This window comes from Phascolarctos cinereus, unplaced genomic scaffold (assembly GCF_003287225.1).
Source record: "Phascolarctos cinereus isolate Bilbo 61053 unplaced genomic scaffold, phaCin_HiC Scaffold_726;HRSCAF=1367, whole genome shotgun sequence".
Lineage (NCBI taxonomy): Eukaryota > Metazoa > Chordata > Mammalia > Diprotodontia > Phascolarctidae > Phascolarctos > Phascolarctos cinereus.
Window position 1 is genome coordinate 82,258,250 of NW_027556098.1, and position 18,486 is coordinate 82,276,735.

Consider the following 18,486-nt stretch of genomic DNA (forward strand, 5'->3'; position numbering starts at 1 on the left):
TAGTTCGATCATCTATATAATAGCTAGCTATGCTTAAATGGAACACAAATTTGAACAGGTATAGGCCAAATAAAACAAATTCCTCACTGGTCATATCCAAAAAAAAAAAAAAAGGTATCTCACAATCTGCACTGTGAATCCAGCAACTCTCCACCAGGAGATGGGGAACATGTTTCAATCTGGGTCCACTGGAATCACGGTTGGTCATGTTGTTCAGAGGTCATCTCTCAAAGTTATTTTTATAATACTGTCACTGTATAAATTGTCCTACTTGTTCTGTTCATTTCATTCTGCGTCAGTTCTTAGAAGTCTTCCCAGCTCTCTCTAAAACCTATCCTTTCATCATTCTTATGGCACAACAGTATTCCATTATGATTTGTTCAGTCACTCCCCAGATGATAAGCCACCCCTTATTTTCCAGGTCTCTGCCACCATAAAAAGAGATGCTATAAATATTTTTCTACATAGGACACTTTTCCTCTTTTCTTTGATCTCTTTATTACCTAATTAATAGTGGTATGGCTGGGTCACTGTTTAGTAACATGGAGGACACAGCTGCAAAATGTTTTACAAAAATGACTAAAACTAATTCACAACTCTATAATGCTTATATGTAACTATCTTCCAAAACTCTCTCGTTATTTACATGATTTTAATTTTTGTCAACTTTTGACAATGATGGGTTTGAGGTATAACATTAAAGTGGGTTTAATTTTCATTTTTCTAATTCTTAGTGATCTGGAACTTTTTTTTTAGGATGGCTGATGATGGCTTGTAATTCTTCCTCTGAAAACTGCCTATTCATCTTTTTTCCATTTATCAATTGGGGAATGAGTCTTATTCTCATAAATGTGAATCATTACTATGTGTGTGTGTGTGTGTGTGTGTGTGTGTACGTGTATATTTTTTCTTCATTCTCCTCCAAGCTACTTTACTGAGTCAGCTCCATATTTCTAAGTCTCTCCCATTCTCCCATCGTCTGTCTCCCCTACCCTCACATCTATCACCACCTCCCTTTTCAGTGCTGTCTTTTCCAATTAAAATGCAAGCTCCTTGAGGTCAGGGACTGTAACTTTCTGCTTGTATTTGTATACTCAACCTTTAGCAGTTCTTGACATAAAATAAAGTTAATGAATGCTGATTACATCTGAAAACAAAACCTTCAGAAGAATGTGCTTGCAAATATTTTTTAACCAGTTAACATCTTCCCTTCTAAGTTTAGCTGCATTGATTTTGTTTGTGTAAAAACTTTTTTTTTATAAAAATTGTCTTTTTGTGAACCACTCCATCCTTTGTTTGATCATGAACTCTTCCTTTATCCATAGGCCTACAAGGTATCTTCTTCTTTGTTCCTCTAATTCGTTATGAAATCAACCTTTATGTCTAAGTCATGAAGCCATATGGAGCTTATGTTGGTATGAGGTATGAAGCCTTATTAAGCATCTACTATGCATATGCATATGGCACATGCTCACATGCCCATTGTCCTGCTGTCCAGGAGCTCACAATTAAATGGTAGAAGACAACACATAAACAACTAATGAATAAACAAGCTGTATATACGTGATAAACTGGAGATTACCTCAGAGAGAAAGCACTAAGATTAAGGAAGAATATAGAAGGCTTCTAGCAGAAGCTAGGACTTCAAGCTCAGACTTGAAAACCCTAATACTACAAAGATTAGAATGTAAGTTTGCATTTACCTTATTTTTCTGTGTATTGCAAAGTTTTTACTAAGCTCTCATCTTTTCAAAGTCCTCCATATTAAAGGTTCAATTTTTTTTTAGCCCTGTAGGAGTATATTCAGCTTATATTACATTCCCTTTGGAATATCATATTCTAAGTTCTCTACACCATAAAACAGTGGCTAGGTCTTGAATGAGCCTGACAGTGACTCTAGTTTTTAAATTTTTTCTTTCTGGATCTTTGACCCTGAGGTCTGAATTATTGCTATAGTGTTATTAAGAGTTTCTTTCTGGGGTTTCTTTCAGGAAGTGATTGGTAGATTCTATTTTCACCTTGCCCTCTGGCCTCTGGTTCAAAGACATCTGGGCAGCTTACTTTTATGACTACTTACAATATGATTGTTTAGGCTCTTTTATATTTTTCAGATTTATTTCTCTTTGACCCATTATTCTTTTTTTTTTTTTTGGCAAGGCAACTGGAGTTAAGTGACTTGCCCAGAGTCACGCAGTTAGTGAGTGTTATGTATCTGAGGCTGGATTTGAACTTAGGCCCTTCCTGACTCCACAGACGGTGCTTTATCCACTGCTCTACCTAGCTGCCCAGACTTATTTTCTATATCAGTTGTTTTTGAAGCAATGTCTTTCAATCTTTTTGAATTTTAAAGTTTCCTGTCTCACAGAATCATTTTGATTTGGTCCATTCTAATTTTCAACAAGTCTGTTGCTTGAATAGTTTTGTACCTCATGCTAAACTGTTCATTCTAAATTCATTTTTCATCTAGTGCTCTCACTTCACTTGTTAAAATCATTTTAAACTCTTATTTCATTTCTTCCATGAACAAGCTGTTTATCTTTGGGGCCTTGCTTGTCAATGTTTTTTGGAGCTGTTACCATAACTCTTTATGACAATGTTCTTCCACACTTATTTCTCAACTTTGGACTTTGCACTGGAGCCAGGCTATGTATACTTCTGGAGTGAATATCTGGCCATGATTAGTTTTGCTTTGTGTTCTCTTGGGTCCAACCAAGGATCTCAGATACAGCTCAGGCTGTGGCTGTGCAACCTTTTAACGTGCCCAAAATAGTCTGATCCAGGGCAAAGTCTGATCACTGACTTCCAGGTCTACGCTTTGCAAGCTCCTGACCTGTCTTCAGTTCTAAGCTATAAAACTGTGGGCTTGTTCCTGGTTATAGAGTTCCAGTAGACTGTTACAGAACTCAGCCACTACCAGCTAGCTAGCTGTTTGCAGGCTTCCCTTTGGTCTGAGGTATCTGCCCTGGTAATTCTGCTACAGGATTAAGGCCTGGATCTGAGACCCACTTTAGGATTCAGAGCCACACTTATGATGCTCAGTTCTGCTCCTACACTAGACAGTACAGAATCAGGCTGGGATTGCTCCTTGCCCTGGACTACCACTTCCAGACAGAAGCCCCCTCCACAATCCTTACCAGCTCTAGTATATGACCAACCTCTTCCTACCCTTTACAATGTTAAGCCTTATTTTTCAGTCTCAAATTCAGAAAGCTCTGCATGATGCCCCTTCCAGCAAGATCTAGTATCCAATGAACATAGACACTATCTCACTTTGCCAACCTGGGCTGATAAATTGACTCCCTGGGATTTTTCTGATCAGCCCTTGGTCTGGTCTATTTTCAAAGCCTTTCTGGAGGAGTTGTAAGGGAGAACTGGAATGTGCTGCTGCTTCTTTACTTCTTAGTTTTCTGTTTTGCCTATCTTAAAGACTTATCAGCAATTACTAGTATTACCACAAGATACCACTATTAGCATCACAGCCCCTTTTGCACAGTCCACAACAATTCAACTTCCAAGAAATGACTTTTCAAAAAAAAACAACCCAACAACAAACACTGCCTTCAAATTTATATTCATTTTCCATCTTCAACTGTGTCAAACCCAATTTGATTCTACCCTAAGGGATGGAAAAGACACTATTTGAAAATATTTTGGTGATGATGATAAGACCATATTTTCAATGTATGAAAAAATGTACAAAACAAATTAAAGTTCTTGTTCTCTGGGAGCTATGATCAAAATAAGACTATCAAGAGATCTAATTTCTTATGATGTGGTTACATGTATTAAGTTTACACTTCATCCAGACACAGAGCTCTGTACTATAACAAAATAATCTCAACACTCATTATGATAGGATCTTACCTATAAAATGTATATAAAACATAAGGATTTTTTTAACCACTCTGTATTTAAGGCTTGTAGTTCACTGCTCATTCATCCCATTTAAGTTATTTATTATTAGCATTTTAATAGGCACTAGAGGAACATACAAAAAAAATTATAGATACAGCCCCAATCCTTAAGGAGTTCACTATCTAATAGGGGCAGAGCTGGGTATATAATCTCTACCACGTAAAATAAAATAGAAATAGAAGAGGAACAAAGTAATAAGGAATTCTAACCAATGGACTTCACCTTGAATGTTGTTTTATAACTTTAATGTCACTCTCCTCAAATTATCTTGGACTTTTGTCTTCTCCAACACAAGCTAAACTCCTTGAGGGCAGAAACTGTTTTGGGTTTCTTTTTTTTCTATTTGGTTTCACCACCACTTAAACACAATGCTGGGTACATAGTTATCGATGGACATATTTATTAAATACCTACTATCTCCATAGTGCCTTATCCCCAGCTAGACTCTAAATTCCACATGGACAAAAGCCATAAAATGTCTTAGTTTTATACACACATTATTTGTTATCAATCACTTGCTATCTGCTGCCTGCATAGCCTGAGTTAGTGACTTTTTTTTAAAGACTCCTAGTTACCCAGAAAGCAGCAGCAGTTAATCTCTAGGAAGCAACTGATACATGTTTATCTGTATAGCTGAGATACATACACACACACACACACACACACACACACACACACACATATAGCTTTCCTGTGTGTTTACCAGTGATATTATAAACTATTTAACAGGTAGCTTTAAAACAGCTGCTTGTTAGCAATAACTCCATTAGCAGCAAATCACTATCATGTATATAAACAACCCTAATCTTGCTTAGGGAAGGTAGGTGATACTTACTAGCTATCTGACTCTGTCTGCCTCAGTTTCTCCATCTATAAATGATCTGGAGAAGGAAATGGCAAAACACTCCAGCATCTTTGCCAAGAAAAACCCAAATGGGGTCACAAAGAGTCAGATATGACCGAAACAACTGAACAACAGCCAATGCTGCTTAACATTAAGGTTAACAACAAAAGGACGGATTACCTGATAGCACTCTCCTTTAAGATTGTCTAAGACATCTCCACATGTTTTACGCATGTATTTCTTACACCCGTCAATCACCATCTGGTCAATGTTTGAAACTTGTTAAGGAGCAAGAAAATTCTTCTAACAATATTCAATTGTGTTAACTGATTTTTCAACAGTCACACATTTGAAAGAAAATGTTAACAAGAATACAAAGTTCTTATAAGGCAAAAGTTTTGCTATCATAATTCTGCATATATTTCAAAAACTTTACTTTTCCCTTCCAAGAAAACATGATTATTTGGGAGGGGAGAAAAAGAAGAGGAAAATTAGCTGTCAAGAGAGACAAAGCTTTTTATTTTGCACCAAGGACACTCAAAAGAACAAAGATTTCCTCCTGTAAATTCCCTATGGATTCAGGCAGGCCATTACAATGATTACAAGAGACAAAGAGGCATCATGCCAAAGACTGCTCATGTTTGCTGCCCTTGGGTAGATTATTCTTGACAATAAGGGAGATGGGGAGATAGTAAACTTGTTGGTTACTGCAACAAAAAAAGAAAAAAACAGACTAACAGAATTAAGCTAAAATGTTGCTTCGCCTTTATTTTTTCAAGCCTAATTTTTAAAGACTGCTACCTTGCCAGCAGTTCTTAAACTTTTCCGTGTCATGTGCACACGTTCATCATACATTTGGGCAGTCTAGAAAAGCCAAAGGACTCCTTGAATTAATTTTTTAAATGCATAAAATAAAATAGAGGATTGCAAAGGAAACAAATTATGCTGAAATAAAGCTATCGAAATTTTTTTTTTAATTCAAAGACCACAGGTTAAGAACTCCTGCCTTAGACAAAAGGAAAATGCATTGTAGAGGCATAAGATTAAGAAGAAAATGAAGACCCTGTAACTTGACTCTTTTTAAAAAAGGATATCTCTACCATAGTGACCATCTTTGGTTTCAATTTGACTATTCATATAATATACCCCCATCTCCACCGCCCAGAATCAGCACTTCTTTGTCAGTATAATCTTCCTTCCCACTGCCCATTATGGCCTGCGTATATGCCAAGTCACTCTCTGCCAAATCTAGGAATCAGAAAATACAAACAGAAAGACTGTTAGACATTTTGATCTTATCAATATTCGCTCACAACTTAGCTGGCTAGAATGAATGTTTTACACAAGCCTTAAACTCTATACATCATAAAAAGTAAAAATATTCAATCTGCTTTCATATCACTGTAATCTGTAAGATTTTTATCCTTAAGAATTTTTTCAAAATATCATTTATTCTGTGGAGAAAAAAAATTCATCTCCCTACCACCTAGCACTAATGATTCAAGTGCAATCAGGCAGCTGATAGGTAGGAAATTGAATTCTAAGCCAATTCTAAGCCAATGATCTTATTATTCATTTATGCCTAGTAAGCATTTACTAAGTACTTATTATGTGCTAAGGAGAGTAGGGTAAAATATAAATAGGAAAGTAAGACAAGTCCTGCTCTCAAAGAGTTCACATTCCAAAGGGTAAAATAAAACACAGGAAAATTCTGCTCAAGTGAGATGGCAAGGCCCTGTGGTCCTTAGTCAATCAGATGGAATTCATCTTCTTTCAGGCCATTTAAATCAATAAAGCCATACTGGTTTCCACTGTTGAACAATTTGACAGTAAAAGGAGTTTGGTATCAGAAGAGTTCTAGAAGCAAAACCACTCATTTACCTCCCTCTTTTCTATTCAGTATTTCATTTACTTAAAAGTAAAAACAATTTTAAAAAAATCAAAAGAATATGTCCGTTACTCATTAAACTGGGAAAAAAACTAGAAACAAACCAAGTGCCCATCATTTGTGCAATGTCTGAACAAACTGTGAGACATGAATACAATGAAATATGACTACGATCAACTAAAATAATGTGTTTGGAAAAGCACACTTCGAAAACATTAAAGCATGATATAAATACTAGCTATTACCATATCATCATGCCACAAAAGAACAATAAATGTGAGGAGTGGCCAGAAAAACAGGAAGTCTTGCACGTACTGACACCGAACAAAAAACATCAAGATAAATTATGAGATGACAACTTAGATCACATGCCACGATCAATACTGTAACCAGATTATTGACAATGCACAAACTAACTTCTTGGCAGAAAGGTGGTAGTTATAAATCCCGCCTACTGCAGCCAACATATTGGTTGATTCTGCATAGCTCTCTTGTTTTTCTCTTATAGAAGGTCAACATGCAAGAAGGACAGATTATTGGGAAGTGAATGTGGTGTAGAAGTCAAAATGCTTCTATACAACATTTTAAAAAATATATGCTCCACACCAAATGTTTTTTTTTAAAGTCTGTGAGTATGACATGAAGATTCCTATTCACATAACAGCTTTGCATAATGTAGGGAAAAAAATCTGAGGCAATGGCAATTCAAGAAATAAAAGGCTTTCATTTAAAAAATTTTAATATTTTAGGTAGACACATGAAAAGTCTACATAAGTTTACAGTGGCAACATTCTGAAAGCAAACTTCAATAAAGTTCTATCAAGTCCAAAACATGAAGAGACTGCTGGTCCTGATTGAGGGGGAAAATACTTACTGACATCGCCGCTGAGGATAAGGATATTTCCAAATTGCTTTGAATGCAGAATTTTAATGTTCTGATAAGGTGAATCTTCATCATACACAACTTCATCTATGTCATATTCCACTAGGCGTCCATCAGCCGTGGGCCAATACTTATCGATCTCGCCTCCTCGTACAAGAGCTGGCAATCTAAAGAACAAATACAAGTCTTCACAGTTTCGGTTTACAAATGTCATATCTGTTCCATCTTCCCTTTCTGCAACCAGGAGATGTCCACAGACTCCAAATAGCAAACGGCCACATTTTCTATAGAAGCTTTTAATAACTAAATCTTCATTAGGCCAGGAGAGAGAAAATGAATAGGAGTAAAACACACACACACAACACACACACAACACAATTCCCACAGGAAAGACAGAACTCTTGAAAACAATATAGAAGCTGTATGTTTACAGAAAAACTCCTTTTTTGAACAGAAATTGCAGTTTATATACACAGAACATCTTTTCTATAAAAAGCAATCTACAGAAATTCTGCTCAAATGCTTCACTACAGCCCTGGAATCACAGATTTAAAGGTGGATGTCCCTGAATCCTCCAATGAAACACATGCTCTGCTAAGTCCTATCAAGCTAGAAAAGACCTTGAGTATGGCCCCAGCAGTCATAAGATGATAGACTTAGGGCTGGAAGGAATCACAGAAGCCATCTCGTCCATTCCCTCATTTTTCCGGGGGGGGGGAAGAGAAGGGAACGGGGACGGAACTGAGGTCAAAAGAAGGTGAAGTCACCTACCCTAAGTTACATAAGTAGTATAAGAACTAAAATGTGTGATGTCATCTGAGGAGTAGCTTATCTAAAAATTCAGAGAGGTTTACACCAGAAACTTGGCCAGGGTCACCCATAAAGACCAGATATGGGTTATAATTGGTAAGTGGACACACCCAAGTAATTTATACATAAACATGTTTAACACAAGTGAAGTTTTATACTTAAGAGATTCAGATACTAATGAGAATTAATAGCTAAAAACTAAAATTCTAAATGCCACAAATATTGTTAAAATCAGAAAAGTTGGTCCACTTTAAACTTACAGAACTTAAGAGTACTGAGCCCAGTTCAAGTCAGGAGGATTGCATAGTCTCAGATGCTTACTAGCTGTGTGACACTCACTAGTCATCACTGTTGCTACTGTTATTCTCAATCATGGTCTGACTCCTCTGACTTCTCTGACTCCTCGTGACTCCATTTGGGACCTTCTCTGCAGAGATACTGGAGTAGTTTACCATTTCTTTCTCCAACTCATTTTAAAGATGAGGAACCTGAGGCAAACAGGGTTAAGTGACTTACCCAAGGTCACACAGCTAGTAAATGTCATGTCTGAAGCCAAATTTGAACTCAAGAAAATTTTGAGTCTTCCTGACTCCAGGCCCAGTACTCTTATGGACTACACCACCTAGCTGTTTCACATTTGAGTATGTCACTAAACCTCTGTCTGCCTCAGTTTCTTCAACTGTATACAGGAATGATAACTTCTACCTCCCAGGATTGTTGTGAGGACCAAATAAGATAATTTTTGTGAAGTGTCTGTCATGGTGCCTGGCATACATTAGTCACTTAATAAATAAATGCCTATTCCCCTTATGGAAACAATTCCCTAATCTTTGCTCTGTCAATTATAATTCTTAGCAATAAAGGCCAATACAAACTCTCCCTTTCCTCCCAACCCCTAAAAAATATTAAAAAATTTAAATGACACTTTTGTCTACCACCCATAATTACTAGTTACCCATGCTCCCCAGCAAGTTCCCATACCCAAAAGGCCAGAAAAAAAATCAGGAGAATGGCTAGGCCCCTCCCTTTCCAACAGAGACCATGACTTCATTTTTATAAAACACTCTAACGTGGCATCTCTAATCTTCTAGAAGTCATGCCATAGACATCACGGCCCAGTTGAGTGTCATAGAGATGGGTGCTCTCCTCCAAACTATCTTTTGATCGCTCTGCATCAATGCTAACAGGTCATCTGTATACAATATCATTGTTTTCTTCCTGAATTGATGTTCTTAATAGTGATAATAACAACAGCACCTAGAAAGAGCTTTTAAAGTTTGCAAAGTAACAGTTCTGTGAATCGGGTTCTACAGATTTTACAGATTAGAGTAACTGAGGCTAAGAAAGGAAAGTAATTTGCCCAGGGTCACACAGTGAGTAAGTATGTGAGGCAGAATTTGAACTCGGGTCTTCCTGAATATTGAATTTAAGTCTGACTATCCACTGTTCCACCCAGCAGGTAGGATATAACTTCCTGATAATTCATAATGCATATTTTCTGGCCTGATCTCACTGTGGAACAAATAACCCTTTTGGCTTCCTCATAAATAGAATAGACTCAAATGACCTAAGGTCCTTCCTTTCCATCTCCAATATTCTATGATCATAAGGGGACAGTTGTCTACCCTTGGAAACATCAGAAACAGATCCTGAAACAGATTATTTTAAAGTTAGATATGTGGTGTCCACATTAATGTATTAGACAACAGCTTGCCTATTAGCACCACCTGAGGTACACATGGATTTATTTGTGGGTCAGTGAAAAACTGAATTGTTTTTGCATTTAAGTGCAGTTGCACTGCTGGGGCCAAAGACTTGCCAGTTAATCCCAAAACTGCAAGAAAGAAAAACGGAAAATAACTCTTATCTGTTTGAGAAAGGGAAATAGGGGCAACTAGGTGGCGCAGTGGATAGAGCACTGGCCCTGGAGTCAGGAGGACCTGATTTCAAATACTGCCTCAGACACAAAACTGTGACTCTGGGCAAGTCACTTAACTCCAGTCGCCTTGTGTAAAAAAAATAAAAAGGGAAATAGCTGCAAAGAGCTGAAAGTGAAGCCAGGTTCTAACTTCTTGTTTTGATAAAGGATCTAGGTTGGGAAGGTGGTAGGGAAAGTGGACTGTAAAAGAAATCTACGCATTTACAAGCTGTTAAGTGAGCATTTAGCTATTTGTAAAACACTCCATGGGAGTCGCTGAAGTAGATATAAAATTAATCAAGTAAAGCTATGGGGCCCTGGTGACAAATACTTCTACTGCCTCAACTCTGATTCAGTATAATTTTTAAAATAACAAGCTTAATTTAAAATAACTCCATCCCTGTGGGCAGCTAGGTGGTGCAATGGACAGAGCACCAACCCTGGAGTCAGGAGCCCTTGAGTGCAAATTCAGCCTCAGATACTTGATACTTACTAGCTGTGTGACCCTGGGCAAGTCATTTAACCCCACTGCTTAGGCAAAAATAATAACTCCATCCTATTAACTTTCAAGCTTTCTTACTAAATAAAAATATGAAGGAGAATGTTTAAAAATCTGCCCTTCAAAAGTTTTCGAAAGGCAATTTGTATTTCTAACCCATTTTCTCCAAGCATGACCTAAAAAAACCCCACGAATTTCTTCTATTTCTTTTCAAGTTTTATTTTAATTATCTGCTAGAAACATGAGATGTTCATGAGAATTAACCTGTACAATTAAGGTTTAGGCTTCTATTTCTGCCTCTTAGCCTCATTAACTCAGGAAAAAATGAGATACAGTCACTGACAGAGGAACAGCAATATTTCCAGGGGCTCTGGAGTATTCCTTCTTTTTACAAAGGCCTGATTTACCAGGTAAATCAGAGAGAGAGAGAGAGAGCGAGAAAGAATGAGTTGGGGGGGGAAGAAATCTGTTCTTAATATGTACAAAGTCAGAGAAAACATCTCTTTATAAACAATAACTAATAAATAGGAGCTCCTAAGTCTCTGACTGAAGAATCCACCACAGCCTTGGGGCACAGGAATTAGCACTTACAGATTAGTAACTCAATCACAAAGCTGTAACAGCGATGACACTCAAACCCAGGTCCTCTGATTTCAAATTTAATGCTCTTGGGGTGGGGAACCTGTGGCTTCCTGGCCTTCTAGGTTCCTGGGTGCAGCCTTCTGACTGAGTCCAAGTTTCAGGCCACATGTGGCCTTGAGGCCCCAGGTTCCCCACCCCTGCTCTACACCGCTAGTCCCAAGAAGTTAAATCAAGTCAATGAGCATTTACTAAGCACCTACTATATATTCTAGGAACTGTGATAAGTGCTGGAGCTCCACATGTTGCTGTAATAACTAAAACTGCTTAAAGGATATACAAAACATAGACCTTAGAGATAAAGGCCATTTTAGGACAAAAGCTTTTGTGCTGAGGTTTCTGTTTACTCCATTAGACTATAAACTCCTTGAGTGCTGGGACTATTTTTTGCCTCTGTAGCCTCACAGGCAGCACAGTGCTGACACACAGTAGGCACTTAATTAATGTTGACTGACTGAGAACTGTAACCCTCTGAAGAGAAGATCATGCTTGAAAACTGCACTCTAGACCTCACCTGAAATATAACAGAAGACCTCACTTTATCATCCAGCCTGCCTAAACAATCTGGGTTCCTTTCTATAACTTGGGTGGATCGTGTCTGGGCAAGATTCACACCAAAGCCATTAGAAAAACAAAAAAAAAGTATAAAACAACATTCAAACACAGACTCAAGACTCACCGTTTTAACCTTCCAATACTGCCCTGACACAGTTCTTTCATTCTTTCTTCTAATTTGTTTAGTAGCTACAAAAAGAAAAAAAAGGAATTTATACAGGCAGCTATGATATATGTATCAACTTGTAACAAGCTATCAGAATGACCTTTATTTCCATGGTATCACAACATCAGACTTCAGTGGGGCTTATGTGAGAGATCTGATTTAGGACAGACCCCACGCCCCTCACACACAAAAAGTCATAGCCCACATAGTCGGGCTAGTCTACAGAGTTCTGTCCTAAGTGAAGGACTTAGAGAGGCATTAGGGCTGTATTCAAAGACTCAAACATTGGAACTCTGATACAATTCAGCACCCTGCTGAACCCAACCCAGCTCTCTGCCTCTTCCTACCCCAGAAATACAGATTTAACTTTAGGTTAACTCCAGAGGGAGAGGAAGATTAAGGGCTTTTACCTTTCCTTCTGCGTAATCAAGAATCAAAGAACAAAAACAACTATACCACAAAGTTAAAGAATTTTAAAAGGGGGGGGGTAAAAAAAAAAAAAGAATTGTCTATAAGTCCTAGACCTAGATCATCACTGGGAGAAAACCATTTCAGGAGACTACAGATGAATTGAAAGTTAATTTCAGGGGAGCTGGAAAAACCAAGGGTCAAAAAAAGGCAAAAAACACATATACTACTTTAAGTTACATTTAACACCATCTGGATAAAAAGCAAGAAATACTTACATTGTCAATTTCTTCTCTTCCTTTCAAATCACTGCTGTAACTCTGTACATCCATCAACACTAATCCATGTGGGTAGATTCTCAGACTGGCAAAACTAAAAATAAAAATACACATAATACATGTTTTCATTTTCATTTTAATTAATTTTAATTAATTTTAGTTAAGTTTTAATATCAGGCACTTAAGCATGGTATAAGGTAGAGAAATGGTTTGCAATTCCTGTGAAATGGACTTTTTTAAACTTTTCCTATCCAAAATCCTATGCCATAAACTTGTGTTCTCTCAGCTAGCCTTTCCTTCAAGTAGGAAATCTACTTTAAATTTCTTCTAAAAGATGCCTAAGATTCAGGTGAGGCTCTCTTCTGAGTATAAGTTTTAGGTATGACCTGTAAGATTGTTTTTGATATGTATATTCTGCTCAGGCCCTTATGGTGCTAGATTTTTAAAAGAAAAAACAGCTGTTTTCACCATAGTACCCTCTAAATCAAACTACAACTGATAAACACCATATTCCTCATACCCCTAAATTAAGCAGGTCATTACGAAGATACACACAGCCAGGCAAAATTGATGAAAAAAACCTTCAAACATGGCTAATTCCTGCTGGAAGACCAGTGGGGGGGGGGGGGAAATCACTGAAAATTGCAATGCACAGACAAGGCACATTACTTTTAAGATGTCAAGAGTTAGACAGCACAGTGGATAGAGCACTGGCCCTGGATTCAGGAGGACCTGAGTTCAAATGTGACCTCAGACACTTGACTCTTACTAGCTATGTGGCCCTGGGCAAATCATTTAAACCCCAGAGTGCCTTGCAAAAGAAAAAAAAGAGATAGAGAGAGAAAGAACTACCCATTTCAAATAAGAAAGTTATTGAAGGAAAACGCAGGAATGTAGAGAGGTAATTTCAGAGTACGCAGAGATTTGGAGGCATGTCAAAGGCCTCTGCATCACAGAGGGTTGGTAACAGGAAAACAAAAACAGCCACTGTGATTTACTTACATGCCAGCTTTCTGACTGGCAAAGTAATATGGGTCCATAAATATACAGCTATAGAGATAGATGGATATAGACAGATAGATGGGCATATAAACAGGGACTCTTGATAATATAAATGAAAATAAAAATAACAACAAAACACAAAAGTGAACACTGCATGTTCCCATGAGCCTGAGTTCAAGAAATGTATCTCCATTCTTTGCCCAGGGCGGGAAGACCATAGGCAGACTGTTAGGCTCAGTTATGTGCTGGTTTGTTCTGCTGAACAAATTTTTTTTTTCCTTCTTCCTTCTTTATTCTTTGTTAAAAGGGATGACTCACTGGGTGGTGGTGGAATATCTAGAATATCTAATGTTTGAGACAAAGGAGGGAGGGGGTACTTTCTAATGCTAAATCTTTCCTAACCCAGCCCTTAATCCTATCCCCTACAGATTTCTTCCTACACTATTCCATCATTCACCTCCTTTTGCACATCTTCAATTTCTTCTTTAAGACTACATACTAATAGTGGAAGTACCAATGGGTTTTGTGGGGAAAAAAATCAGGGGAGGCTTCATGGATCACACAGTATTTGAACTGGGCTTTAAAGGATGTAGAAATTCAATTCAAAAAGATGACATTTCAGTCACAACCTCAGCAAAGGGAAGGAGACTTCCCTTTGGAAGTTCCAAGGACAAAGAGTAATTGAGTTTGGCTAGTGTGTACAGAGGGAAGTGATATGATAAGGCTGGAATGGGAGGCTGGTGCCAGGCTGTGAAAAGCCTTGACTGCCAAGCAAGGAAGACTGAATTTTGACGCAGAAGGCAACAAGATCAGATCATAGATTTGGGAAAGGGAAGGGACCTTTCCTAAGAAGAAACTTAAGGGCACAACCAGGGGAACATTCTACAGAGTAACAGCCACGTTGTGCGATGCTCAATATTGATAGACTTAACCCTTCTCAGTAATACAAGGATCTAAGACATCTCCAAAGGCCTCATGATGGAAAATGCTATCCACAAAGAAGAACTATGGAGTTTGAATGAAGATCAAAGCATACTATTTGCTATTTGTTTCTTCTGCTGTGTTTTGTTTCCCCTTTCTGGTGGTTCTAATTCTTACTTACAACATCACTAATGTGAAAATGTTTAAAGGAATGTGTATGTATAACCCATATCAGATTGCATGCAGTTTTGGGGAGGGAGGGAAGGAGGGAGGAAGGAGGAGGAAAACTTAAAATTCAAAAGCTTATGGAAGTGATTGTTGATAATTCAAAATAAATTAAAAAAAAAAAGAAGAAACTTCAAGGGTCCAGAGACATTTAAATAAGGTAATAAGTACAAGAGGCCAAATCCAACTGCACCTTGCAAAAGCATGAAGAATAAATGCGATAAGGGAGAGAGAAAGAAAACAGACTTATATCACACCAATTCAGGGTGGTGGAAATCAAGGCCAGCATGAGAGTACTAATAGAGGTAATACAAAAAAAATGGATACAACAGAAATTCTACAGGTAGAATCCACAGGAATGCAGATTATTTTAATATAAAGGAGTTTTGTAAGCCTTAAAGGAATATGTGCGCCAGCTAATACTATTAAGGTCAGGGGTGATAAAGACTTTAAAAAAAAAAGGCTGTTTGATTTCAGGATCACTGAAACTATTTCCTGACTGAAGGCAAGAAGTGAAAAATCCTAACAACAATAATAACGCTAGGTGGCCCAGTGGACTGAGTGCTGGGCCTGGAGTCAGGAAGCGTTATCTTCCTGAGTTCAAATCTGACTTCAGACGCTCACTAGCTGTGTGATAGCCATCCCAGCAAGTCATTTAACCTTGTTTGCCTCAGTTTCCTCATATATAAAATGAGCTAGAGAAAGAAATGGCAAACCACTCTAGTATCTTTACCAAGTAAACCCCAAATGTTGTCATGAAAAGACGAACACGACTGAAAAACAACTGAACAATCACAAAATCATTAAATAGCACTTTCAGTTTGTAAATCCCTATTTTACAGATGAGAAAACTGAGGCAGACAGAGGAAAAGTGACCTGCCCAACGTCACACAGATAATATCTCAGGTCAGATTTGAACTCTGTTCTTCCTGACTCTAGCCTCAAGCTCTTTAGTGACTTGAGGTGATGATGGGATGTGCAGCTAATATCCTAAATACGCAGGTCAGAGCTTGGAAAAAGATTGGGGTTGGAGATTGAGATTTCTGTCACCTATATTTGAATAGTAGTTGAAGATATGAAAGTGAAATCAGATTTATATGGGCAGTAGTGGGTGGAGGGCAGAACTGTAGCAAACAGGAACCAACCAAGAACAGAGAAGAACATAGAAACCAACTATCTTATTAGGAAGAGAAGACTGTCATCTGTGTCAAATAATGAGAAGCAGCATGGTTTAGTAGAAAGAGTCCTGCAATCCAGTGACCTAGCTGGGTGACCATGGATGAGCCATTTATTGGAGCTCAGTTTCACCTGCAGAATCAGAATAATTCTTGCAGAAACAACCTCACAGGGTTGCAGTGAAGCGCTAATGATCTTATATAAAGGGTTTTGTAAGCCTTAAAACATTATGTGCGCCAGCTAATACTAGTAAGGTCAATAATGATAAAGACTGAAAAAAAAAAGCCATTTGATTTAGGTCACCAATGACATCAAAGATTGTGTGTTTAGAGAGTGCCTGACACACAGCAGGGGCTTAATGGGGGTGAAGGAGGAGAAGAATACAGCCAGACTACAAAAGGTGAAGGAGAAACAAGAAAGGGAGGAAATGAAGACAACCTTTTCCAAAACATCCTTCACATATATTTTCCCTATCTAATACCACAGAACTAATACACCATAGTAATCTGGTATGCTACTATACTACTATGGTATATTAATAGCACAGAACTTCCCTATCTAATACCACAGGGACGCCTTCATTAAAATGCACCTTCCCTCCCCTCTCCTCAGTTTTCCTATTCCTCCTCAGGGCACAAACATTAATTTCCTTCAACAAGCTTATCCTACTATGAGCAATTATTTTAAGTACTAGGGATACAGAAACAAAAATTCACTCAAGGAATTTTCATTCTGCTGTCAACATCCTCTCAAGTCAACCAACTTAAAATCCATTTTGACCCTTTTTTCTCCCTCATCTGCTGCCAACACCCCATTATTTAACCAGTATAATCATAGTCTATACTCATCCTCACCATAACCAAAGAAGGTCTGGCCCTCATTAACCTCTTGACTAGACTGTTAAAAGGATAGGTTTTTAATGTCACATTCTACGTTCCTTTCCAGGCAAAATGGACTAGGGAGTGAAGAGAACCTTGTTTCAAGTCACTTAAATTCTGTGAAGATCTTAAGTCTCTTCATTTGTAAAATGAAAGAATTTGGACTAGATGACATCCAAGTTTGCTTCTATTTCTAAATGTAGGATCTCAAGATCCTTACTCCGAGGTTCACCACCTGGCAACCCTCGAAAAGTGACTGCAGCAATAGGCAAAAAGAAGATTGCCAAGAAATCAAAAATCAAGTCCTTTGTGAAAGTTTACAACTACAACCACCCCATGCCCACCAGATACTCTGTGGATATCCCACTGAACAAAACAGTAGTCAACAAGGATATGTTCCGTGACCCTGCACTAAAACATAAGGCAAGGAGGGAGGCCAAGGTCAAATGTGAGGAAAGGTACAAGACAGGCAAAAACAAGTGGTTCTTCCAGAAGCTACAGTTTTAGAATTACTTTGTTGGTCAGTAAATAAAATGTTTATTAAAAGTGGGAAAAAAAATATGTAGAATTTATTCTTTTCTCTTAAAAAAAATCCAAGTATTATAAAAATAAAGATTTGTGGTAAGCTCAAAATAAAATTAATTTTTAAAAAGACCTTCACTTACCTGCCATTTTTGTTAACATAGGTTGCTAAATATCCATGATCTTCCCAAGAATGAACTGTTTCTGTCATTGCCTGCTCTTCAAAAACAGACTGTAGACCTTTAAGAATGGCATCTCCATCAGCTGTAAGAAGATAGAGAAAAGACAGAAAAAAGGGTCAACTAAGAAACCTTAATATTTGATTGATAACCTACATGGATCTAATTTGTCACACTTCTTGAAATTTTACCATATTAATCTGAGGTAGTATTAAAATAAAGTGTAAAGGGAAATGCAAGAATGACTCAAGATATGCATAAGGCCACAGTTACTCAATAGTGGCAAAGTGAATATCAACATTTTCATACCATTTTTCAAAGGTCAACAATTCAGTTTGTCAAAAAACCAAAAGATATTGGAAAGGCTGCTGAAAGAGGGACACTGATGACTGGTTGACCTGGAAAACTCTTATTATGCTAAGAAAGTGACTAAATTGTCCACATTATTCTTTGATCCAAAAAGCCTACCCATGGGCACAGACCCCAGTGAAATCGAAGATGGAAAGATCAATTTATATTTTATAACACTGACATACACTCAACAGTTTTACATTTACCTGACAATGCCTGTCACTTAGTCATTTTGTGGCTTTATATAAAGTAACTTAATGTAAGGAAAATAATTTAAGTTACTTTCAAAATTTTGTAACTTTGAAATTTAGTTTTATTACAGAGTTAACCCACAGTAGACACAATATTTAGAGTGGTACTTTTGTGGTAGCAAAGACCTAGAAACAAAGATGCACAACGACTGGGGAGTAGCTTAAATTGTAGCTCACA

At 37.6% G+C, this 18,486-nt stretch overlaps 1 protein-coding gene across 1 annotated transcript in view; it reads right to left on the reverse strand.

Annotated features, from left to right (window-relative positions):
• SMS (spermine synthase) overlaps positions 1-18,486 on the reverse strand; it is a 49,520-nt gene that overhangs the window by 23,864 nt on the left and 7,170 nt on the right. The window contains 7 exon segments of the mRNA XM_078146625.1: positions 4,940-5,029; positions 5,854-5,891; positions 5,894-6,007; positions 7,522-7,697; positions 12,076-12,140; positions 12,804-12,897; positions 17,671-17,791. Coding sequence (XP_078002751.1) covers positions 4,940-5,029; positions 5,854-5,891; positions 5,894-6,007; positions 7,522-7,697; positions 12,076-12,140; positions 12,804-12,897; positions 17,671-17,791 — 698 coding nt within the window.